Source organism: Heteronotia binoei, chromosome 5 (assembly GCF_032191835.1).
Source record: "Heteronotia binoei isolate CCM8104 ecotype False Entrance Well chromosome 5, APGP_CSIRO_Hbin_v1, whole genome shotgun sequence".
Taxonomy (NCBI): Eukaryota; Metazoa; Chordata; class Lepidosauria; order Squamata; family Gekkonidae; genus Heteronotia; species Heteronotia binoei.
In genome coordinates this window covers 118,578,816-118,604,677 of record NC_083227.1, presented here as the reverse complement: position 1 = coordinate 118,604,677, position 25,862 = coordinate 118,578,816, and the positions used below count along the sequence as shown (strand labels likewise).

At 40.8% G+C, this 25,862-nt stretch overlaps 1 protein-coding gene across 2 annotated transcripts; it reads right to left on the bottom strand.

The window, feature by feature from the left end:
* Positions 1-556: 556 nt before the first annotated feature.
* On the bottom strand, positions 557-25,848 carry LOC132572802 (T-cell immunoglobulin and mucin domain-containing protein 4-like). Of its 2 annotated transcripts, none has more exons than XM_060240251.1 (9): positions 25,714-25,848; positions 17,573-17,911; positions 15,059-15,379; positions 12,618-12,689; positions 8,268-8,597; positions 5,412-5,443; positions 3,616-3,688; positions 2,561-2,600; positions 557-1,894 (listed from the first exon to the last, which is right to left on the bottom strand). In XM_060240251.1, the coding sequence occupies exons 1-9, from the start codon at positions 25,757-25,759 to the stop codon at positions 1,822-1,824; spliced, it is 1,326 nt and encodes a 441-aa protein (XP_060096234.1). In that variant the 5' UTR covers positions 25,760-25,848; the 3' UTR covers positions 557-1,821. The 2 variants fall into 2 exon arrangements, with proteins under 2 accessions (XP_060096234.1, XP_060096235.1); XM_060240252.1 differs by having other exon boundaries at positions 8,268-8,453.
* Positions 25,849-25,862: the final 14 nt, after the last annotated feature.

The following is a 25,862-nucleotide window of genomic DNA, read 5'->3' as shown; positions in this document are numbered from 1 at the left end:
CATTGGGCAAATGGGACATCTTGATCTAGGTGTCAAGCATTTTGATCCGGTGTCAAGCATCTTACTGGAATGCTGCTTCCATTTCTGGCTATCCCTGCTGCAGTTACTTCCCAGTTTTAGCCTTTCCAATAACTGAGAGAAAGAGCAGTAGTCACAGGATCATAACTGCATATCTACTTTCCTTTCTTTAAGACTCAGCAGAATGCCTGGTCAGCAACTTGGAGGCAGCATCAGCAAGACAGGAGAAGATATGGAGGAACTGGGCAAGCATCAGTTGCAACACAGGGAAATCATGCACACCACTCGTGCTTGGGATTACTTTAGGGTATTGTAGAACTATTTTCAGATGAAGTCCTTTATATCATAAGCAAAGTTACACCCTTCTAAGCCCATTGACTTCCATGGACTGCACAGGATTAACTGTAAATGTCCCACCAAATATAAAAAGTATATGGCTAAGATCCACAAAAGTACAAAAGATTATCTATAGGATCACTCAGGACTGACTCCAGTTAAAGAAAAATGTTGATTTTTCTTCCTTGACATACAAAAGAAGCATATTGATATAATTTTATTGTATTAACATCACTAAGCATGAACGTTGCTCCTGATCTTAGGTCAGAACTGGAGCTCATTATTAAAAGGCAAAAACTAGTTAAAGAATATCAATGTATGGTATGATTAGAAGGCTATTAATACACAAGTATGAATTTTTACAAATGAGAACTAAGATGAATATTACCAGGGAAATTTAGTATCCAGTGAGATTTCCAGTGAGATTTTCAAGCAATGGTTTCTTAGATATGTACCAAATAAAATGGCTGAATATACTAGAGGAAATGGCAATGAGCTTGCAAGAGCTTTAGGAATACAGTTTCTCAGTGGCTCATAATATGTGGGTGCAACACAATTGAGAAGAAAGAATCAAAATATTTAAAAAGCAAATATTGCCAATCACCTAAAAATATTTCCTTCATCAACCTATGCTGAAATTGTTAATTCATTTGACTTACTGATGAGCATATGAGCACTGATCAATGTATTCTGTTTTAAATACTGGTGTTCTTAAAATTGATTAGCTGGCCCAGGATTTGCATAATCTAGGTTAAAAAAAATAATTGGACAACTAAAGATGAATTTGAAGTAAACAATGATGGCTTTACCTTGTAACATTAGTAATTGCTGAAATAGAAAATACCCATTATATATATATGTGTGTGTGTGTGTGTGTGTGTGTGTATCTAAGTTGGTTTTAATTAACATTGCTGGTACTACTGCTGCTATTGCTTTTATTACAACTGTACCTAATAATAGTATATACTATAATTGTTTACAGAGTTTTTGTGCATGTGTGTGCCTACAGCATGCTCAGTATAGAACACAAACATTTCATGTGGTTGCATCTTACTGTCATTTTCTGCTTGCAGAAGGACACTACCATAGAGGAGGGAAAGCAATGTAGTTGGGGGATGGGGTGGCTGAATCCTAGGGGTAATGTTTTGAACAGGCATGACTCAAAGAGGATCCAGACAATGGGATAGGCAATCAGGAAAGTCCTGTTCTTTAAGCTCTGCTATCTGATGGTTGTCACTGGATGCCACCCAGCCTTTGCCTTGAGACCTTGCAATATTAAAATGGAAGCAGAGAAGACAGTTCAGTAAAAGAGTAGTGGTGCTGGGGAGGGGCAGATTAACGGGCAGGTAGAAGCCCAGCAAAAGCAGTTCTGCCTGTTATATCCAAGTTTATCATTCAAGAATGTTGCTTTGAAATGTCCCTTTCCAAAGCCAACACAGCAAGGCTAAAAACAAGAACTGAGATGTTTTACAGAGCAAAAATTCCATTATCTCCTTCCATTCCAATAAGCATCTTTTCAGGTTCTTCCACTTCATTTACGCTGCAATGACAAGCACATGTCCTTTTGTACAGTAGTGGAAATAGGCATATAATCATTCTGAGGAGGATTAAGCATGAGACCCAGGTTGCTCCCTCAAAATACAGGACAGGAAAATCTGCCAGCTTCAGCTAAACTAATTTAGCACACTTCAACTTACTTCAACACAGTTCTGGCTCCTACTGAGGATTATAAACTCAATATATGAACTGGTGAAGGCAGAGCACATGATTTTACCTTGGCTTGGCTCCACTTAAGTCAGTGGAAGTGGAAAATACTATGTGGACACAGTAGCTGTGCTAGCATATGGCTTTTGGGGATGACAAATGCTACATTTTACAATTTTGCAACAAATCCAGTGGAACAACAGCCCTTTGATACAAAATGCCAGAATCCCTTTTCTACACAATTAGCATCCAAAACCCACAGGCGCTGAAATGACTATAACCATATTTGCAAAATTTGCTGAAGCCATTGTGAACTGTACATTTAAGAGCATCAACAACAATGTAAACATAACAAACTGCCCAGAAGATTAGAGTCTTTAAAAGTCAAGGGGAAGGGAATGAATCCAACCAGAACAGTGAGCCTAGGCCTGTATAAATAAGTAAGGAATTTGCTTGCCTCTCAATGGGACATGACTCAAAAGGCTGCAAATTAAATTCTTACCTTTTTGCTTTGTTGCACTGATATAGTGTTATATTTTTTCCTAAATGAGAAACAAAATCCATTAAAACAGTGTGAGTGTGAAACTAATTCATGAAATGAGACATCATTATGTGTTTCATAGAACAAAGCAGACCATGTTTATTTGTATATGGGTTTTCACTAAACTGTCTTTAAAGTCAAAATTATATGTATTTTCTATAAAGTACACACTTCCCACAGCTCCATCAGCTTTGAAAGCAAAAAATCTAGTCAAGCCAATTTGAAGCCAACAAGATGGCATTCATGTTTTAAGTTCATAACTTTATTTGAACAAGGCAGGTTTTTTCACACCATGGCTGATCTTTCATAAGTAATTGTATTGTACATGGTTCTTCTGTGGATCTCTTATAGCCCTATATGCAGTTGGTATTTTAATGGAAAAATGAAATTGACAAGGCTTTTTTCTTACCTCAACTATTAGAGAAAGTATGTGCTTTGTGTTGGAGACAAAGAGGGCATGACTTTTAAAAAGATGTAAAAGATCAAAAAAGGGTTTGGATCCAGACAAAACTTTCCAGTGGCAAAAAAGGCATTCCCCGGCCTCTCACTCCCAAAGCAGCCCACTGGTTTCCTTGAAATGCTGTTACTGTGGGATAGGTTACCTGGAGGAATAACATGAGTTAGGGATGCTAGCCTCCAGGTGAGACTGGGGGATCTTCCAGAATTACAGGAATTCCAGGATTTCTAGGAGTTTCCCAATGTGGAGATGGCAACCCTTCCACTCACCCCCTTCCAGTGGCCATGGGGGACCTGGCAACTCTTACATGAATGCTCTTGAGAGGAACAGCTCTGAGAGAGTTATGACTGATCTAAGGTCATACCAACAGGTGCAGGTGGAGGAGTGAGGAATCAAATCCAGTTCTTCCAGATAAGTGCACTCAACCATTACATCAGACTGGCTTTCCAGAAGACTAGATACGTTAGTTCAGATTTGTTAGTAGAAAGCTCCAGAAGACTCTTCCCATAATGAGCCACAGTCAGTACTAAGCACAAACTATTCCATGTTCCATACTTACTTTTCACTATCAATAACAGTACAACCAGGAGTAGGACAAGAACTACTACAGCACAAGAAACTGCAGCATGGTTCTACAAAGAAAAGCAGAAAAGATCTTTAAAACTCTTTATTACTTGGATTAGATCTGCAGGCAAGCATGCATATCTGAACACAGTATAGTTGTCCTGGAGGATGGGACTGAAAGAACTAAAGGATTATTTCACTTGAGTTGAGTGCTATGGATCCACCTCCCTGTCCCTGTCCCTACATCAGAGTCACCTTTTCTGAAACATGAATGATCCACTCGAAAGAGATCATTTTAGGACCATTTACCCCTCTCATTTTCATATGAGTGAGGAACCCGTTCAGAAGCTTTACTCGGGAGATGACCACTTTAAATTTCTTCCCGGTCACCTTCCCTCAGTCCCTCAGTAACACTCCCAGAAATCCTGTCAGAACGCTTAATAATTGGCACCAGATGGTTTTAAAGGCAAAAACCACAAAATATTTATTAGGTAACAAAAGGCAAGGGAGAGGGATGAAAGAATATTGATTATGACTGTTCAGTATGCAGGAGGCAAATCAGTTGGCAGCTGGTTGGCAGAATAAAACAATTACAGAGAGTAGAGACTAATCAGACTGAGGTAAGATACAACAAAACTTTGGCAGAAGATCTTTGAAATAAACAATAAACCAGGCAGGTTTTAGAGTCACACTAGACTCTGCTTCACACAGGCTGTCTGTGTCTTCTGGGCACTCAGAACGCTGTTTCTTCAGATGTTTAACCCTAACTTGGCAGTGCCAAATCATAAAAACAACAAACCTCAATCACTCTCCCACACACACATAGAGAACTCCTGACTGGTGTCAGTATTCTCCCTCACAGACCCTTTCACACTAACTGTCTTCCAGGACTCACACCCCTGAATACCGATGCGTCTCAACCCCCACAGCTAGTCCTCTGGTTTGAGTCTTGCGCAACCCTGCTGACCACCAGAATCCAGTTCTCCCCTTAGTGTGTATTTGTGTGATCTAGTTTGTACCTGGAGATTGCCTGATGCACTGGCAAAATCTCCCTCAGAGAGTTTCAAACCATCTGAAAACCCCCTCTTCCAGAAAAAGTCCACTCAGCTCTGTCTCCTACAAGGAGCTCAGCCTCTCTGGCTGCTCTCAGCCCCTTGTCCAATTGGTTTTACAACTGCCTGACCTAAGCCCACTGTCTTCACTTCAGACTGGTATACTGAAGACTTCACTCAAAGACCCCCTTGGCTCAGACTAAAAATCCTGAGGTGATTTTCTGCTGAGCAAACCTCCAAAGGATATTTTTCCGTTGCTTGGGCAACGTTCCAGCCAATCGCTGCAAGCCTCTTTCTCAGCTACTCAGGCTAAGGGCCTGAGTCTGTCACAGGGTGTATTTATTTAATTTCTCCTTTGAGCAGGGAAAGCACAGGATTTTGCACACAGAAATGTACAATGAAGCTCAGGCTTTCTGTGTGTGTGAAAAGAAGCATCAACAGGCTGCAATCAGAAGCAAAAGAACAGCTTTGGGGAGAGAGGTTGCTTACGACTTTTCCTTCTAGCCAGTATTCTAACCCAAAGTCCTGCCTCTGTGCTCATTCTCTCCCTGCTCCCCCCACAGGAGAGTCTGATTATGAATTATGTCTCAGCCTCTGAAAATATCTGCAGGTGATCATCTTCTGTAAACACCTCCTTGAAATGGTAAACACCATTATATATAGATGATGATGATGATGACTGGGGCCAGCATCTGTGCAAGCACAAGTAGAAATTCAGGCTAAACTTTTTTGCACTTACATGTGAAAGGATCTTCCAGACTTGTGCCATCCCTGAGAAAAATAAAATAAATAAAATATGAAGAAACAAATGGAGACCAATGTTATTTCACAGGGAAAAAGTTCTTGTTTTCTTTTACACAGATCTCAATCAAGCAATTCTCTGGAACTCACGCAGCTATCTTTGGGGGGGGGGGGGAGGTAATCACAGAAGATGATTTTTAATTATTGGTCGGTTTCATGTAGGACTACACTGTTCCCGCTCCTACTTCCCAGAATGCAGAATAGCAGTAAAATTATCTGGCTTGATTTCCACAGATTTTTCTGTTAAACCCACACTGATGTGTGGGTTTAACAGATTTCCCCAAAAATGATAAGCCCTTACAGTATTTGAAAGAGAAAGATACATAAGGAAAAATGTGGAAGCATCATCTGAAAAACATCACAGGAAAACGGCAGAATTTAGTGAGCCTTTTGTACACTACAGCTTCTTTGAGGCTGATCTGGAATTGGTTAAAAAAAACAACACCTCAAAAGCAAGGTAGAAGAAAGTGAAGTTATAATTTTATGGCTTCATGAAGGAAACAGAAATGCATGCCACAAATATTTCCCAGCTTTCCTGGGCTTTTGACATAGTACCAGCAGGACAATAGTATGTTCCTTTGGTTGTTTATAGTTTATTTACTGGAGCTTTCAACAGGGAAGGTAGGCTAGATAATAAAACCTTGATGTCATTTGTATTTATATTTGAGTGCATCCATTCAAGCATTGACAATCTTAGGACAGTTTTGTAGAAGCCACAGAATGAACTACGCTGTCACGTAATCCAAGGAAGACTCACTATGGTGTGGGTTTTCCTTCCTACAATGAAGCTGCCTTATGAATGTAACTTCACCTAATCAGACTGGAAGGATGTCTTACAACTATCTTCCTTCAGACCAAAAAAGTTTATTTGTAAACCATAAATCAATATCAGCACCTGGATCACTAGGAAACATAAAACATAAAGTAATTTTATTGCATTCTGCTGTAAACCTTGCAGATTTCCTCAATGTGGAACAGTATGAACATTTAATAAATAAAAAATAATAAAAATATAAGTACTGTGCTCTGTACTTACAGCAATGGCAGTGAAGTCTGAAGCACAGCTATGCCCATTCTAACCCCATTGACTTAGAAGTCTGTAACTCTTCTGGGGATGGCACAGTAGGGGTAAGAAATTTATAGTCAGGAGCAAAAATGATGCATGTTTAGAATAAGGATGGGCATAATATGCAAGCATCTGGGTGTCTCGATCATCTTACCCAATAGTTCAAGTAACTGCAATGTTATTATGTGTAATGTTTGCAAACATTGCCCATACCAGCACACTTATTGCCTGTACATGGATTAGATGTTGGCATTTTTGGGGGGAGCTGTCACTAAAATGAACAAAGGAAAAATGCGAAATGCTCATCAAAAACAAGACTTCAGAACACATTGTCCCCTATCACCCACCATTCATAAGTGGATGTGCAAAAGAAGATTTGAAAGTAAATGTGTTGATGATCCTTTTGGGAAATGAAGAAGTTCAAAAGAAGAAGGAAAAGAAACTATCTAATTTCTAGTCCTGACACCACCAATTTGAGATGTGAAATGTGAAAGGAAGCAGTCAAACAGGGGTGGGTTGAAGCTACTGTGTTTTGTTACAGTTCTGGAAACATGCTTTAGTAGCAAGTTCAGTTTTCAGGTCTGGTCATGCAGAACTCTGTCTACAGAAAATATTTTGCTTGCCTGCAAAACAAAATTGATTCCTGTTTGTTGCTTAACCATCAAGCTATATTAGTTTGTTGCACCAAAAAGACCCCAATCTGATTCAAACTTGTTTAAAGGTAAATTAGTCTCCAGATTACAGAAATCAATTCCCCTGGAGAAAATGGATGCTTCAGAGAGTGGACTTTGTGACATTGTACCCCACTGAGATCCCTGTCCTCCCCAGGCTTCACCCCCAAATCAACAGGAGTTTCCCAATCTGGAGCTGACAACCCTTGCCCCCACCCCCTTCCAGTGGCCACAGGGGATCTGGCGACTCTTACATGAATGGGGTTTGCAATGGGAAGGAGGGATTGGTGAAAGTTATCACCTTAGTCTGGATCCAACCCAAGATCTGTGAAATATGATTGCCTGCATTGGGAAATACTTGATGGGATGGCTATAGAACCCAACCTGGGTCATGCCAAACCCTATAAAGCAGGTCTCAGTATAGGGGGGTATTTAAAGTACAGTGTGGGTTGGTAGGAGCAGGGAACCAAACCCAATCTATGCTTATCTTCTTCAAAATGGTTTATCCCCTCTCATTTTCCCCAGTAGCTTGGAGCCCCACCAGGAGAAGTCAATTGGAGAGAAGCTATTTGAGGACTGTTGGGCAGAGACAGGGTTCCACTTGCTCTAGCTGCACTTTAAACACCCTCCCATCCCCACCTATGCTTCAAAGGGAATCAGCAGCGATCCAGAGATGAAATATAGGACTTCCCATGCTCCACTTTGGCTTTCTGTTTGTGTTAGTTTGTAGCTAAAAAGTTTTAGTCTGAGTTTACAAAAAAATACCATTTTAGAGTGCAGGAGTCACTAACAATAACATTCAAGTAGGATCTTAGCCAGTGTCATTACCACTTCAGAGCCAACTTATAAGTGACTTTAGTCTGAACCACATCTTACTGATTCAGTAGCCCTCCCTACAAATGTTTCCTTCTGCTTGAGTCTTCTGTTGCATTGCTATCCTATAGAAAGGTTGATCATGTGAGTCACTCAGATATTTTCCTTGTCACAAAAAAAGAGTGAGAAACACTAGCCTACATACAACTTAGTGAAATTTACTGTTTCCAGTTAGTTTTTATACCTGTAGAAGAAGCAACAGCCTCTGGAGTAAGTGAACTGTCATGTTCAATGCATTCATGCTGAGGACTAGTTGACAAAGACTTGGTGTTAACTAACAGAGGAGAAGATGTCAGAAGAGCAACAGCTGTTGATGCAGAAGATGTGGTCATTGATGAAACATTAGTGATTGGCAGTGCAACAGCAGAGACTGTTGGGGAAGAGGAAGTAGTTGGTGAGATAAAAGGATAAGTTATTGGAATGGTAACTGTTGTCGTTAGGGGAGTCATAGCAGACAGCATGGCAGCTGTATGAGACATGTTGGTTATAGCTGCAGGATAAGTTGTGATTGGCACTAAAAATAGAAAAAAGAAGTAGAGGTCAGAGTCATTTTGAACAAAGCCAATGACACTAAAAAAAAATACCAGTGAAACGTGAATATGCACACCGTTCTGTGAACCAAGTGAAAATAAACTTAGATTTCTGTTCAGAGAAATGGGCAAAAACCAATGTGGGTACAGGGACAAACTTTCTTCACCCCTCACCTAAGAAAAACTGATTAGAATCCTTTCCCCCACTATTATCATAAATTTCAGAAAAGATTCGGTCCTGAATCTTCCAGTCAGCTGGAGAACTAACAGTAAAGAAAGAAAGTAGTTTTTAAGATAAGTGATATTGTCTTGAGAAAGATAATACTTCCAAGGTACATATGGACTTCTCTTTGGACTAGGGTGGCCAGACCGTCCCGGTCTCCCGGGACATTCCCGGATCTGGCCACCCAATCCCGGATCCCGGGCTGCCTATACCGGGACCATTAAAGGTCCCGGTTTAGGCAGCCCCGGAGGCGGTGGGCCGCGGGCGCCGGCGGGGAAGGCGGCGAGGGAGGGAGGGAGCGTCCCTGCGCCTGCGCCGCCGCCCTGGAATAAGGTAAGGGGGCCGAAAGCGGGGGGGCGGGGGGCGGCCTTCCTTTCTTCCCTCCCTCCTCCCTCCCTCCCTCCCTCCCTCTCTTCCTTCCTTCCTTCCTTCCTTCCTTCCCTCACTCCCTTCCCTTCCTTCCTTCCTTCCCTCCCTCCCTTCCTTCCTTCCCTCCCTCCCTCCCTCCCTCCCTCCCCCCCTTCCTTCCTTCCCTTCCTCCCTCCCCCCTTCCTTCCTTCCTTCCTTCCCTCCCTCCTCCCTTCCTTCCTTCCTTCCCTCCCTTCCTCCCCCCTTCCTTCCTTCCTTCCTTCCCTCCCTCCCTCCCCCTTCCTTCCTTCCTTCCTTCCTTCCTTCCTTCCTTCCTTCCCTCCTTCCTTCCTTCCTTCCTTCCCTCCCTTCCTTCCTCCCTCCCTTCCCTCCCTTCCTTCCCTCCCTCCCTTCTTCCTTTCTTCCCTTCTTCCCTCCCTCCCTTTCTCCCTTCCTTCCTTCCTTCCCTCCCTCCCTCCTTATGTTCTTATGTGACACAGAGTGTTGGACTGGATGGGCCACTGGCCTGATCCAACAGGGCTTCTCTTATGTTGTTATGTGACGCAGAGTGTTGGACTGGATGGGCCACTGGCCTGATCCAACAGGGCTTCTCTTATGTTGTTATGTGACGCAGAGTGTTGGACTGGATGGGCCACTGGCCTGATCCAACAGGGCTTCTCTTATGTTGTTATGTGACGCAGAGTGTTGGACTGGATGGGCCACTGGCCTGATCCAACAGGGCTTCTCTTATGTTGTTATGTGACGCAGAGTGTTGGACTGGATGGGCCACTGGCCTGATCCAACAGGGCTTCTCTTATGTTGTTATGTGACGCAGAGTGTTGGACTGGATGGGCCACTGGCCTGATCCAACAGGGCTTCTCTTATGTTGTTATGTGACGCAGAGTGTTGGACTGGATGGGCCACTGGCCTGATCCGACAGGGCTTCTCTTATGTTGTTATGTGACGCAGAGTGTTGGACTGGATGGGCCACTGGCCTGATCCGACAGGGCTTCTCTTATGTTCTTATGTGACGCAGAGTGTTGGACTGGATGGGCCACTGGCCTGATCCAACAGGGCTTCTCTCATGTTCTTATGTGACACAGAGTGTTGGACTGGATGGGCCACTGGCCTGATCCAACAGGGCTTCTCTTATGTTCTTATGTGACACAGAGTGTTGGACTGGATGGGCCACTGGCCTGATCCAACAGGGCTTCTCTTATGTTCTTATGTGACGCAGAGTGTTGGACTGGATGGGCCACTGGCCTGATCCAACAGGGCTTCTCTTATGTGACAATACTGACTTTGGTGGACCCAAGCACTGATTCAGTGTAAGGGAGCTTTGTGTTTGTGTCTTCTAGTGCAATTTTGTTCTCAGATCCTGTATTTACTTCATCAGTATATGGGATAAGGCACTTTCTCAACTGTGCTGCATAATGCAGCCTATTTATTTTGTCCTGTTGGCTCTGTTGGCTCTATCTGCGCCACCTTCATCACTTTCGGGGTGTGGATCCCCCAGTGGAGTGGTCTCCCGACTCCCTCCGCCGGCTGTTTCTGATAGCCCTGCGCCCCCTCTTTCATTTGATATGTGTCCCGTGCGGGTGCCACCCTCCCGCCGGGAGATGCCGCAAAATGAGCCCCCTTGAGGCTTATGGCGGCAGGGCTCGGGGGAAGCGAGCTAGACTGCTGTTCTTTTGAGGGGTTATAGAGTGTTTCGAGCCCGTCCCTGTGGCATCGGTCCCATCATTGTGGGGCCCAGGGGGCCGGCGCAGCGGCACGCTGAAGCAGCCTGTCGGTCACTTCCAGGTTCCTGTCCTGCATCTTGACCGGTGTTATTAGTGACAGGCTGCTTCGGCGTGCCGCTGCGCCGGCCCCCTGGGTCCCACAACGATGGGACCGATGCCACAGGGACGGGCTCGAAACACTCTATAACCCCTCAAAAGAACAGCAGTCTAGCTCGCTTCCCCCGAGCCCTGCCGCCATAAGCCTCAAGGGGGCTCATTTTGCGGCATCTCCCGGCGGGAGGGTGGCACCCGCATGGGACACATATCAAATGAAAGAGGGGGCGCAGGGCTATCAGAAACAGTCAGCGGAGGGAGTCGGGAGACCACCCCACTGGGGGATCCACACCCCGAAAGTGATGAAGGTGGCGCAGATAGAGCCAACAGAGCCAACAGGACAAAATAAATAGGCTGCATTATGCAGCACAGTTGAGAAAGTGCCTTATCCCATATACTGATGAAGTATATACAGGATTTGAGAACAAAATTGTTTCCGGCGGTGATATTTGGGGGATTTTTGGGGACGTCACAGGAAGTGCTGTGAAGTCACTTCCTGTTTCCGGCAGGTGACGCGGGGGAAATGATGTCACAGGAAGTGATGCCACTTCCTGTTTCCGGTGGTGGCGTGACGTCACCGGAAGTGACGTCACCGGAAGTGACGTCACTTCCTGTTTCCGGCGGCGCGCACGCACCCCCCCCCCCAGTGTCCCTGGCTGGCCTTCAGACATTATGGTCACCCTACTTTGGACCCCTTGTCAACTCCAGAGAAACACATTTAACTGCTACTTGACAAAATTCTGTGGAAGTGAATACTTTGCAAAACCCTTTCACTGTAAGTGAATGTATATGTTAAGAGAAATTTGTTTCACACCACCCTCAGCTCTCTGGAGGGAAAATTATCTATCTCCAATCTAAAAATTGCAGGCCAGTGTAAAAAAATAAATTAATACTTTTAAATGATTTGTGGTTTTAAATTTCTTTCTATTGTAAAATCTTTGAAGTCACTCAATGTTACTTTGCAACAATGAGGACTCATTACTTTTTAAATATGAAATGTTAGATTGTTAGGAGTAATTCAAGATTATAGGTGGTCTCTAGGTTACATTTTAAGAACATAAGAGAAGCCATGTTGGATCAGGCCAATGGCCATCCAGTCTAACACTCTGTGTTACACAGTGGTCAAAAAAACCAGGTGCCATCAGGAGGTCCATCAGTGGGGCCAGAACGCTAGATGGACCTTCCCACTGTCCACCTCCCCCCCCCCTCCGCAGCACCAAGAATACAGAGCATCACTGTCCCAGATAGAGAGTTCTAACAATATGCTGTGACTAATAGCCACTGGACCTCTGCCCCACATGTTTATCCAATCCCCTCTTGAAGCTGTCTATGTTTGCAGCTGGCACCACATTCTGTGGCAGTGAATTCCATGTGTTAATCATCCTTTGGATGAAGAGGTACTTCCTTTTATCAGTTCTAACCTGACTGCTCAGCAATTTCATTGAATGTCCATGAGTTCTTGTATTGTGAGAAAGGGAGAAAAGTACTTCTTTCTCTACCTTCTCTATCTTTAATATAAATTTCTCAAATATCCAACAGTTTTTGAATATGATAAATAGAAAAGTATAGCTATCATCATCATTTGTAATAATTCATACCTGAGGTGGGCTGGTTTTCAATATTTTCAGTGTTCTTGTGGGTCAGCAGTGTCCATGGAGGAGATGTAGTCACTTAAAAAAAACCACCAAAAAATCACTGTGCAAATAAAGACCAAATTAAGCCTTTAAAAAAATACTTCTACTGTGTGGATGATTTTTTCCATCCCAGCTCTTAAAGCACAGCAGGGTTTGGGGGAGTCTTCACACAACATCCTCTTCCTTCCATTCTGTTGCCTTCCACAGTTTCCCTTCCTTTGCACCAGTGTTTCTTGAACATACTTTTATCTGATGTTTCCAGAAACACTGGAATCAAAGCAAGTTAGTCCATATGTGGATGGAAGACTGATTATTTCTGAAGTTCCCCATCCACATTCAATAGCATTTCTCCTCACCATCCTCTTGCCATTTCCCTACCCTGCTTATAGAGGGCTTTTGCCCAGCTTTTAATTTTTTTTTAAATAGTTATGTGCATGTGTAATGTGCTGTCAAGTCACAGCCGACTTATGGCAAATCAAGCAAGGGGGCTTTCAAGGTAAGTGAGAAGCAGAGATGGTTTGGCATTGCCTTTCTCTGCAGAGTCTTCCTTGGTGGTTCCTCTACAAGCAGTGTTCCCTCTAAGCTGGGTTAGTGTGAGCTAGCTCACAGATTTTTAGCCTCCAGCTCACACATTTTTGTTTTAGCTCAGAAAGGATGACCCCAGAGCACGCTAATTTATGTAGTAGCTCACAACTTTAATGTCAGTAGCTCACAAAGCAGAATTTTTACTCACAAGACTCTGCAGCTTAGAGGGAACATTGTCTACAAGTATCAGCCCTGCTTAGCTTCTGAGATTTGTTGGGCTATATAGCATGCCATCTTACCTCCTGGCAATAATTTTATTTCTATAATATTAAAACAATATGACTTTTGCTTTTTAAAAACCCTGAGATGGCATAGGATAGAAGTGAGTAAATGGAATGAGAAAGAAAAATCATTCACATCATTGTAGATGCGGTGGGATCAAAGTGGCAAATGTGGTTCAAAGTGGGGAAATGTAAAGTACTGCATATTGGAGCCGACTTATGGCAAACCATTATAAATATACATCGATGGGGTCTGAACTGGCAGACCAGGAGAGATCACAGTCACAAATAACTTACTGAAGAGGTCAACTCAGTGTGCAACTGCAGTTAAAATGGCAAATGTTATGCTGTGTTGGGGATTATTAGGAAGTGGACTGAAAACAAGTCAACCAGTATCATAATGCCCCTGTATAAATCTATAGTGTGGCTTCATTTGGAACAGTTCTGGTCACTGTTCTTCAAAAAAGACATTACAGCATTGGAAAAGGTGCAGAAAAGGGCAACTAAAATGATTAAGGGGATGAAACATCTTCCTTATAAAGAAAGATTAAAGAGGTTAGGGATTTTTAGCTTGGAGAAAAGATGACTGAGGAGTGACATGATGGAAGTTCGCAAAATTATGCAAGGGATAGAGAAGGTAGAGAAAGAAGTACTTTTCTTCCTTTCTCACTATACAAAAACTCATGGACTTCTCTTATGTTCTGATGTTCTTATGCTCTGGTGTTACTGCAACTGCCTCTGCAAACTGTATTGGTAGTGGGTCCACAATAAATAATAGTCTGTATGTAAAAATAGCCAAAATCGTTAGTACTGCAAAGCTTTCTGCTGTCATATAAATGTAAACTGATGAACTGTGGGTCATGGTTAGCTTTATTATCTCATTATGGCACATCATTTAACATCAGGTAAACATACAAATACTTCTGGAAATAAGTGCAATGTGTTTCTGTGGAGAAAAAAACCCCTATAAATACAAATGAAATAAGGAAAGCATAGCAGCAGGAATCAGTCTGCAAGCAGACTATATCTTTCTCTGTTGAGATTCACAAATTATTTTCTTTATTTAACAAACAGTGGACACCACATAAAAGATATTAGACTAGTTGTCACTCTCTCAGTGCTATCTAATTATTTTGATTTTTTTCTAACACCAGATGTTATAAATGTATCCACAAATCTCCAAACTGGATTAGGCCCACCCCATTGAGTTTATCGATAAAGACCAGATTTGAACCAAAGACTTCAATGGCTCACAGCTCATTCTGGACATTTCCAAGTGTGATTTGCTCCAGGTTTGATGCTGTTGAGAAGTGAGTAGCAATGAGCAGAAAGCCCTCACTTTTAAACCCGTTTTTTTGCTCCTGCTGCTCCATGAACCAGCCAAAATGTGTGACCTTTAGTCTGTGAACCAGTTTGTGCCCATCCCTAGAAGTGAGGGTTTCCCCCCGTTCCCTCACAGCATCATGATGCCTTCATGCATTCCTGGAGGTTTCCCTGGTTTTTCTTTGATATTTCTCAAACCAACTTTGCAGTGAATTTTTGGGAAAGTTTGTAGTAAACCCTGAAAACTGCCAGGGTGGGGGGTATTTTTCTTCATACCTGCAGTAGAAGTGGCAATCTCTGATTCTGTGGTGAGAAAATTATAGTTATATCCAAACACTGTCTGAAGATTAGGCTTTGAAGGGTTGATGTTGACGAATGGAGGGTCACTGGTCAAAACCTCAGTGGCTTCTTTCATAGAAGATGTAGACATTGGTGGAACATTAGTGGTTAATGGGGGAACAGGAGGAACTGCTGAAGGAGCTGTTAAGAGAAAAGCAGTTGGAGGACTCGCCGTAGTCATTGGAGGAACTGAGGTGGTTGTGATAGGAACTGGATGAGATTTAGTTGTTGTAGTTGTTTGAGAGGTTGTGGTAGTTGCTGTAAAAAAATAATAACTGAAGTCATATCTGAAGACCTGAACAAAACAAAATATTATCTCATATCAAACAATATAGTTTCTAATAGATAAACCAGAGAAAATGGAAATGGAAGAACCACTGTTGACAGAATGAGTGGCAAGCCCACACAAAACTAATACTTAGCATTTGTACATCACTGTTGATTTCCAAAGCATATTAGATGGCCTTGTTGGACTCAGTGCTCCATTGCAATATGGGGGTACTGGTTTACTGAGTCCAACAAGACCATCTAATATGTTTGTGACAGCAAGATTTGAACCCTGACATCTCTCTCCTGAAATAAAGAATCTTCTGTCATTCCGTTGTGTATAAGTTTGTCTTCTAAGCCATGCCATAGCTGCCCCCAAAGTCTGTGCTTATACACTGCTGTCTAGTTTTTAATGTATTAATGTGACATTAATGTGGTGGCGGGAAATGTATTATTAGTTATTGTGTAGGAATGACATGTATACATTTATGTGTGTCTTTCTGTAGCATCCAGGTTTCCCTTTAATTTCTTGTGTGAGTTACTGCTCGGTGTCTTTTGAGTGGAGAGAGCAACTCTGCCACAACCTTTGGTCTGCAATGCATATTACTTAAGGACTCGTTGAAAAGTTAAAATGTTGACCTTTCCTACCAAAGCAAAACAAGGAATTCTAGTTAGTTTTTGAAGAAGAAGAAGTGGTAGTAGTAGTGGTGGTGGTGGTGGTGGTGGTAGTATTAGTAGTAGCATCCAGGCCTCAGATTTAGTGAGAGCTCACAGGAGCACAGTTCCTGAACCTTTCTGAGAGTTCCACCTCCTCCTTCTGAGAGCTCTGCCTCCTTGTTCATTGAATAGTATTGCAGCTGCATAACAATCCCTGGATGAGCTCCACCACCTATTTTTCTACAAAATGACCGCTGGTAGTATCCCTTGGTAAGCCCAGGTATGGTAAACATTAGAACCAGTTCTGTTTGTATTTATTTATTTGTAATTACTTATTGACATTGGCAATGTCTTATATCGATGTTGAAATGGTTGGTTGTGATCTGTAACTTGATTAATAAAGAAAAAAGATGTAATACATAATATCTTCATTAAACTTCTCATATCATGTATATGGGGTTATTATAATGGATTCTTATACTTTTATTCTTTCATGCTTACAATATGTGGCAACTGGTATTGTATGGTGACAGAGAAAAGATGAAATAAATAAAATAATGGTTCTGTTATCACTCCAGGATCCTTCTCAGCAGTTTACAGTTACATTTCTTGGGGATACTCTTGCCATATGTAAAGTTTTTATTTCATAGATTTCTATGATATCTGAAGAAGTGAGCAGTTACTTACGAAACTTCCTACCCTGCCACAAATTTTGTTAGTCTTTAAGGTGCTACTGGACTCTTTCTCTTTTCTACTTCTATGGAAAGATTGAAGATGTACACAGAAAGATATTTATTTCACTGTGAACCAGATGAAAATAAACTGAACTGTGTGTGCATCAATTTTTCTCCCTAGTAGAGAAATGATCAGGAGGACAAAGATACCTGGCCCTCTCCAAATAATGAGGACAAGCAAGCTTCATATCAACATGGAATTTCTGTCCTCACACATTTTCACATTAGATTATATTGTAGCCAAAAATGTATCTCTCTTCAAAGACTTCAGGTTTTCACGGCTGGTAACATCATTAGGGTTTGTAGAATCTTTCGGGATCAAGTGCCGTGTTCTACTGGAGAAAGTTTTCCTTCCAGACGTTTCGTTCTCAGCTGCGGAGAACATCCTCAGTGGCGTTGCAGCTGGAGCAGGCGCTCAGACCTTCTTGGCTGCTGTGCACTCAATGCACAGCAGCCAAGAAGGTCTGAGCACCTGCTCCGGCTGCAACGCCACTGAGGATGTTCTCCGCAGCTGAGAACGAAACGTCTGGAAGGAAAACTTTCTCCAGTAGAACACGGCACTTGATCCCGAAAGATTCTACAAACCCTATCTCTCTTCAGTCTAACCTATAAGATGTGAAAAGTGCAACCTACTCTGATTTCAACATGTTACTTATAGATATTGTGGGTCTCCCATCAGCTTAATCAGCTTCATCTAAGAAATGAGTCATAGTCAGCTGGTAGGATAGACAAGCGCTAAATTAATGCTTCTGATAGTTTATTAAGTGTAGAAGAGAACGATAATTCCACTCACCTCTGCCAACCTGTAGATTCAAGGTCTTTTTCAAGTCATTAAACCACCCAGGGACCTCAATACGACAGCAGTACATTCCTTTATCTCCTTCTTTCAGATTTACAATTGTCAGAGATACATCTCCTCTTGTAATCCATCCTCTTAGCTGGTATCTGCTTGAAGTTCTTGATGTCACCCTCCTTCCGTCCGTGCGAAGAATTTCATTGCTGCATTTAGAGTTTGGACAGCTACCTTGGCCCCAGCACATGTGAGTTGTGCCACCTCGGACACTGTAGGAGCATGGCAAAGTGATTTCCTGGCCCACTACCCCTCTTACTACTGTTTGAGATATGGTGCCCACTAAGAAGAAAACAGCAGAGGAAATGGTCAAGAATATTTTATTTCACAATATGCAATCTGGCTTCTCTAAAATTAAAAGTACATGTTCTTTTAAAAAGTTATATTGTAGCAGCAAAAGCTGTAGCAGTGATTAACCAAACTACTTGTAATGGCACAAAACATTGACAAACATTCCAACTGCTCAGGGAACATAGATTTGCATTCTAGGTTCTCTGAAGAAAAAGTTCATCAGTTTGATCAACTAAAGTAAGAATTCAGCAAGAGGTTAAAAGCTGCAATGCATGTCTTAGGTAAAAGTAAAGTCAAAAAGTAAAAGTTTCCATCTTTTTTTAAAAAAATACAATTTGCCTTTTTGTATCATGTGGGATTAGGGAAAAGCATCTGTGAGTGGGTGCTGCATTAGCTGACAATGTCTGGCAAGGCTTTGTGTGAATACATGTAACTGTCTTATACTGAATAAGGCCACTGGTCCATGTCATACATGCAGTCATCTGAACCAAGCAGCAGTCAGCCCCCACCGTGTCAGGTCTGTTTATTTCCTGCCTGTTTTCCCTTAGCTTTCTTTAGACTTGCCTAAAACAGCTTGCCCAGCAGGACTTCAGTAAATAGTGACTTTTGCTGCTGTTGCCAAACTGGTGTATTCAAGGTGGTCACAGCCCTCTTTGTGGAATGCTTGAATCCTAGAGAGTAGATTCTTTCATACTTGCTGTTTTGCTTCAGGCACTCTAATAAAAGAAGATCTGTACTTAACTCCATTTCCTTCAGCACAGTCAAGGAAGCAAAGGATCCACCTGATCTCTTTAATTCATCCTTTCCTCTTGGTGTGGACTTTTCAAAATCTGTATCTTTCTTGTCTTCTGTATGAGATAACTTCTAATATTTTGCTAAGCGGAGGGTAGGAAGGTCATTGCAATGCCTGCGGCTTATCAGATTTCAATGCACCTCAATTGTAACACCTGACTGTTGAAGCAGCAAAATGACCCTGTGATTTTAATCCCTATCCGGCTCAGTTATCCCAGAAAGGCCCACAGGCATTAAATGCTTTGGCCTTAATTTTGCTGAGCAGGTCTTCTATGCTACTTTGTGGATGTTATTTTCTCATGGCAAGATTCCCAGAGAAAATGCAAAGAGTCCTCCATATGGGCCCTCATAATTTCCATGCAACATTTCCCAGGTGACATGAGAATAGTGTTGTTATGTTTCAGGGTGTTATCAAGATGGTATTCCAACTTGTTTATTGCTTTTGCTGTTGGCCCTTGGATTTACAAATTCCAGTAATATCCTAATTGCTATACAGACAAAATAATAACATTGAGAGGGGTGCAAAGCAAGCAGGCAGTGCCTTGGAAAACAAATTCATTTGCCCTTCACTGTAAATAAAAAAAAGAATTAACCAACAAGAGGTACAATATGTTGTCGAAGGCTTTCACGGCTGGAGTCCATTGGTTGTTGTAGATTTTCCGGGCTGTATGGCCGTGGTCTTGGCATTGTAAGACCTGACATTTCACCAGCAACTGTGACTGGCATCCTCAGATGTATAACCCAGAAAACTGGAGTTCTTTCTGGGTTGGAGGTAGAGTTGGGTAGAGCTGTGGTAGAGTTGGGTCAGAGAGAACTCCAGTTTTCTGGGTTACACCTCTGAGGATGCTGGTCACAGTTGCTGGTGAAACATCAGGTCTCACAATGCCAAGACCACGGCCACACAGCCCGGAAAATCTACAACAACCAACAAAAGGTACCTTCATAGGACATAACAAAAAGTGTTGTTGACTTATGTGTGTCATTGGCAAAAGAAATCTAGGGTGTGATCCTATGCAGATTTACTCAGTCCCATGCTATTCAATGGAGCTCACTCCCAGGAAAGTGTATTTAGGAATGCAGCCCTAGTATACTTCCAAGTACTTTGTTCTCCTCCTTATAATTATAATGGATATTGCCAAGTCATTTATTAAAGAGCTGATTCTGCTTGCACTGCGGTCAATTCTAATGACAGAAGTCCACTAAATACAGAGAGCTTCAACCCCATTTGGGATATGTTTCATCCATTCATCTTGATGTTAAGACTAGTTTTCTCCTCTGTATTTTTAATCAGGCCAGTAAATATATTTCCAGGCACAAAGATATAGCAGAGAAGACTGTGCTATACCTACCCCAACTATAGTGATTAGAATAGGTATTCCAAGGAGCTAGAGTTGTCAGGTCCCTCCTGACAACCAGTGGGGCTGGGGTGGGGGACTTCCCAGGAGAAAGAGGAAGGCCCAGGTGATGTGGAGATGTCACTTACAGCATGCACAGGAAGTGAAATAATTAACCTGTGATATCTTGGTGACACTCTGGTATTTGGGCACAAACTCTATGGTAAAAATGGCTTCTACTATAGAGTTCTTGCCCAAATACCAGAGCATCACCTGGACATCACCTGTGTGATGATATTTCCTGTGTGCGCTAGGAATGACATCATCATGTTGCTGGTAATGTCATCTGGGCCTTTTACTCTCTCCACTTAAGCCAGCTAATCAATGTTGGAGGGGTGCCTTATATATATATATATATATATATATATATATATATATATATATATATATATATATTTGGAGCTCTGTCTTGGCATTTGGACCCCTGCTTAGATTTGTGCCTACTGGTATTTGTCACTATATTTGCTTGCTGTATTCCTTGGGTCTCTTGATTTCCCTCTTCAGTGGCATAACTTCATAATACTTAGATGACTGGAATGACTGGCTATTCAGTAGGTTTTCTAGCATTTGATCTTGTCATAGAGTGTTTGCTTTTGTTTTGACTTGTTGCAGTTTGTTAGTTCCACACAAAAGGTATTTGTTTTATTCCCCTTAATGAATGCATTTCTGTTTCATTCTATCTAGATCTAACCTTGTTGTGTCACCTTACAAATTACACAGATCCCTTAGCAGTAATGTGTGGTGGGTTTACTGCCTAGAGCCAAGAGTTCCCTTAAGGCAGGTATAGAAACAAAGCCAGCAGCTCCTTGGAATGAGAGGCTGCTTTCTTACACTCAGGTATGTATAGTGAAGATCAAGCTTGAAAGTGGATCATATTCACACTGGTCTGTCTTCAGGACATCCAAAGTACAAAGCAATACTAAACAAATGTCAAGGCCTAATTATTTGAAATATAAAATTTATAAATTCAGTTCTATGTTTTCAGTGGAATTCAGTCCTGTATTTCTTTCTATTCATTCTCTCACGAGCAAGGTCTCACACAGGTTTGCTAGAAATCAATTCACAAAGTAAACTGAACATATGTAATGAGTTTCCATGGAGAGGGGGGTGCTTGAATTTTCTACAGGGTTACAACAAAACAATGTTGAAAGCTGAAAATATTGAACTTGAGTTATTATGAGTGAGAAGGTTTATGAAAGTTGATTCTTCATTAACCTTTTATAAAGGATGCTGAGGCACAATTAGTTCCAGGGAGAAACTTTTAAATCTAAATATTTATGATGTACTTTGCATGCCCCAGATATTTAGACAGCTGGGAAATGCATCATATGATGTACCATCTATGATGTACTTTATATTTTTATGTTATGGTTCATTAATACTAGTTTTATGACCTTTTAATGTGAGCTGCCCTGAGCCTGCTTCGTTGGGAAGTCAAATAAACCCAATAGGTTAAGTATGTCTCCCCCTGTTCCCCTTTTCTTGTTATCTTTGAAAAATTTCAAACATTTATCCCTCACAGTAACCGTATTCTGTTGTGTTTAACATTTTTATTTTAGAATTTCTTCACATGCTGCCCTGAGTATGTGTTTAGCTGAGGGTAGGGTAGAAGTATTTTAAGTAAACAAAACCAGGTTAGGTTACCCAGATTTCATGAGGTCAGTCAGTTACATTATGGTCTAAAGCAGGGGCATCAAACATGAGGCCCATGAGCCAAATCCATCCCACATAGGGCTCCAATCCAGCCCCTGAGCAACTTCCTTATCCTTCTTCCTTTTCCAGGGCTGCAGCTGCATCGTAGTTTGCTTTTTTCAAGCTCCTTCGGTGGCTGTTTCCTTCCTATTTCCTGCCACTTGCCTCCTTCCCTCCCTTTCTCAGACACATACATATACACAAGCACACAGAGAGCTCTGTGGCTGCTTCCTGCTTCACATGGGAGAGATACAAAGACAAACCCCCCTTCACTCACTCACATACACACAACTTCTGCTTCCTTCTCTGGGACTGCTCTTCCTCTTTGTGGGAGGAGGGGAGGGGGAGGAAAGATAGAAAAAAAACAGCTTCAAGATCAACAACGTTTTATTCCAGTTATAAACTTTTGTGTGCAAGCACACTTCTTCAGAGGGTAGGAGCGTGACAAGCACAATATACACTGAGGAAATTATTTTGTCTTATTATGAAGAGTTGTTTTTTTTTAAAAAAAGACTGGATTTCTCTGTTCTTCTCTGGATTTATTTTCTTTCAAAAAGATCGTGTTTAGGAATTAGAAAACCTGAATTGGTCTTTATATTTTGGAGAGTGAAGTGATTTTAGATGCCAAATGATAATAGCACACATTGGTAATGAGACAGGAAAACTAGCTCTCAATTCAGTCCAGAAGGATGCATTGTCTTGAGCTTCATTATAAATTGCAATTCAGCAGTCTCTTTTTCTAATCTCCCTTTGAAATTCCTTTGTAAGTGCACTGCTACTTTAAGGCAGCAACTGAATGGTGTGGTTTCTAATGTCAGACTTATGTCCATTTAATCTCTGCATCCTCCTGGACTGAATCCTCTTGGATGAAACTGAGACCTAGGTTTCTTGTCAAATCACCAAAGCTGGTATCTCCACACCTACTACCCTTCTCCGCTACTACTACCATAGCAGAATGACCCTGCTATTGTCATTCATCTGCTATTGCCATTCAACATCTGAAATCACCTTTATAAAGTTTATATCTCTGGTACTTCATGTTACATTTCATGGCATGCATGGCCCAGCTCAACAAAGCAACATGTATGTCAGATCCATCCCTTGTAACAAATGAGTTTGACACCTCTGGTCTAAAGTGTTTGTGGAGTTTTCCCATAACATATCAAAACACTTACAACTATCTAACCATTCCAAGACAGCAAGGTTTGCCAACAGGCATGGGGAGGGGAGGGGATGGCCTCTTCCTTTAATAGAGACTTAAAATGTATATGAATGAGCAGATGAAGCTTTTCATGGCATGAAGGTAAATTACATCACTTAATAAATAACATCCTTTTAAGCCTCTATTAAAGGGAAAGACTTTTTTCCCAAGTCTGTTGGCAACCCTACCCATATCCAGTACCTGACCAATTAAAAAAAAATGGAAGGTTCCACAAGGATATGTTGTTATAAAATGATTCTACACACTATAATTCCACAGTTGTATCATTTCAGAGGCTTAAATTAGTCAATGGGCTGGATCCAGACTAAATTTGCCATCAGTACAACACAACTTTCCTGTCTCCATTCTTCTCCCATTGCAACCCATGGACCTCCATGAAACACAGTTCCTTGCAGACAGGGAAGCCTGAGGGAGAAAGAGATGTGCAGCAAGAAGGGAAAAACTGGGGAAATTGCCTGTTTAGACCATATTCAGCCCTAAGTCATAATCAAAATGTTAAACAAGAAAAAAAAGTTAAAATACCCAATCATTCAAATTAACTAGAAACAATATATGTTCCAAAAGAATTTACCTGTAAAGTGTGTCTAGTAATGCTAGGACTTTAATTTCAATAGAAGGATTTTTCATTTTTCAGTGAATTTAAAAGACTGAGTAACCTTTCATGCCTTGTAAATGTAAAGTTTTTTTTTTTCATCAGTGTTTCATTCCATACATGATTCAACTCAAAGGATTGTGATTATTTTCTGTTTCCTAGCAATTTCTAATCTTGTGGTAGATAAAAGGGTGGGGAATACGATTTGCATGCAATAGGGTTTTTTTGTTTTAAATGACCTTCATAACAATAGAAAATGATTCAGTTGACATTCTGACTAGTTTTGTCAACAGGCATGAGAAACCTCTATGTATAACCACCAGCTCATATGATAATACGTTGTCTGCAATTAATAGCCCATCCAACTATAAGGGAAAAAATTTGCCAGTATGTACACTAGAATCCTAAGTGCAGCTATACCCTTCTAAAATCATTGACGTCAGAAGGATGCCACTCTACTTAGGGCTAGACTAGTAACAGTTTTCATGGTTTCATATCCCACCTAAGTCAATGAAATCAATAGGATGGGACATCCAAAAAGCAGTGTAATAGGATTACAATTGCAGAAATAAAAACCAAGTGGAAACAAAGCATAGTAATTAACATGACATATTAAACTATGCAGAAATAATATAACAGGATAATACAGATAATTACAGATAGTACAAGTCTCCTTCTCTTTTATGTCTGAATCATTCTGTTTTAATACAGCTATTTTAAAAGGAAATTATTTTATTTTAGTAGCATTTGTTTTAAAAGGTGAGTTAATCCAAATCTAAGTCACATCTGTTAAAGCCATTATCCCACAATTCTTGTAGAATAGTTGATGAGAAATGGTAAAGATGAGAAATGGTATAAATTTTAGAGTTGAACTCTTAGAGCTCTTTCCACCTGTAGTATTATATGTTCAGTGGGATTAATAGAACATGAGACTTGCACTGAAACTGTAACCCTTGTAACTTTTTGCTGTGCAGTATAAAAATCAATTTTCAATGCTAATACAGTGCCATAATCCAATTACATTTTTGGTAGATTTAATTAAATCTTTCAATAGATTTCATCTATATTATTTAAAGTGCTTTATAATTGTTGTTGCCATAAAAGAAAGTATTTTTGAACAGAACAAAAGATAATATCATGGGTATTAAATTAATGTTTCAAATTTCCCAGAAACTTAATATAGCATTTGTTAAATGATTGTGGACTAGCTCTATGTTATGGAAAGTTCTAGATGCAAAAATATTCATTGTATAAGGTACTGTGTTTAACTTCAATACATTCCATAAATATCCTTTGAGGTCTATTTTCATGTATTTATAACAGCCAAAACTTGTTTTAATTGATGATATTCAAAATAGATGTTACACCTAGTCTTCCATTACTGATATCTCCCAAAATAACTTTTATACTCAATCTAAATCTTTTTATCTCCACAGACAAAATAAATATTGGTAAATCCTGAAAGCAAATTTAACTTTGGTCAAAACTACTATTTTAAACAATAAAGCTCAGGCTTATCTGTGGGGTGTTTAAACAATAAAGTTCAGGCTTATCTGTGTTAATGCTTAGATCTGCAACTAAACTAAATCCCTTCAACTCTTAGAGATGAACTGGTATTGCTACTTTGGGATTTGCTATTATCTGAATATAAATTAACAACATGCTTGTGATAATTAATCATAATCCCCTTAATATTTTGATTAAATCTAACAGCATTAGTCAGCAGCTTAGTTAACAATGCAAATAAAATAGGGGAAAGTAGACATCGCTATTTGATACTTCATCGATAACCATTTAAAAATAATTCTAACACTAAACCATTAACAGGGCAATCCTAAGTAGAGTTACTCCAATCTAAACCAATTGAAATCAATGTAACTGTACAGGATCACTCTGTAAATTTGTCATTTCCAAAGGCATTTTAGATATTCTCTTCAAAATATGAAATGCAGAAACAGTGAGTTCTAAACACAAAAAAGTGGGTACTAAAAGTAACTGACTTAAGGGTGTTTCCAGATAAGAAATGTTTTGTTAAATAATGGAAGAGAATCCCTATTTATCTGATATCATTCTCCCCCAAACAATGGAAAATAACACTCACCTATACAAAGATTAATTACTAGAAGCAATGAGCAAAACATGTTCATTGATCAAAGACTTCAGCAGTATCTGATATCCAAAAATGTGTTTGGTCATATACGGACTGGAAGTGCTGAGTGAGCTTTGTCTTGCGTAATTTCTCTATTTAAT

Excerpts from the sequence above, each read along its gene's own strand:
- LOC132572802 (XM_060240251.1), bottom strand. The coding sequence starts at position 25,759 with ATGAACATGTTTTGCTCATTGCTTCTAGTAATTAATCTTTGTATAG. Across the intron at positions 8,598-12,617 it reads TGAAAACCAGCCCACCTCAG|TGCCAATCACAACTTATCCT; the intron begins GTATGAATTATT and ends TTCTATTTTTAG. Across the intron at positions 1,895-2,560 it reads CAGTGCAACAAAGCAAAAAG|CGTAAATGAAGTGGAAGAAC; the intron begins GTAAGAATTTAA and ends TTGTCATTGCAG.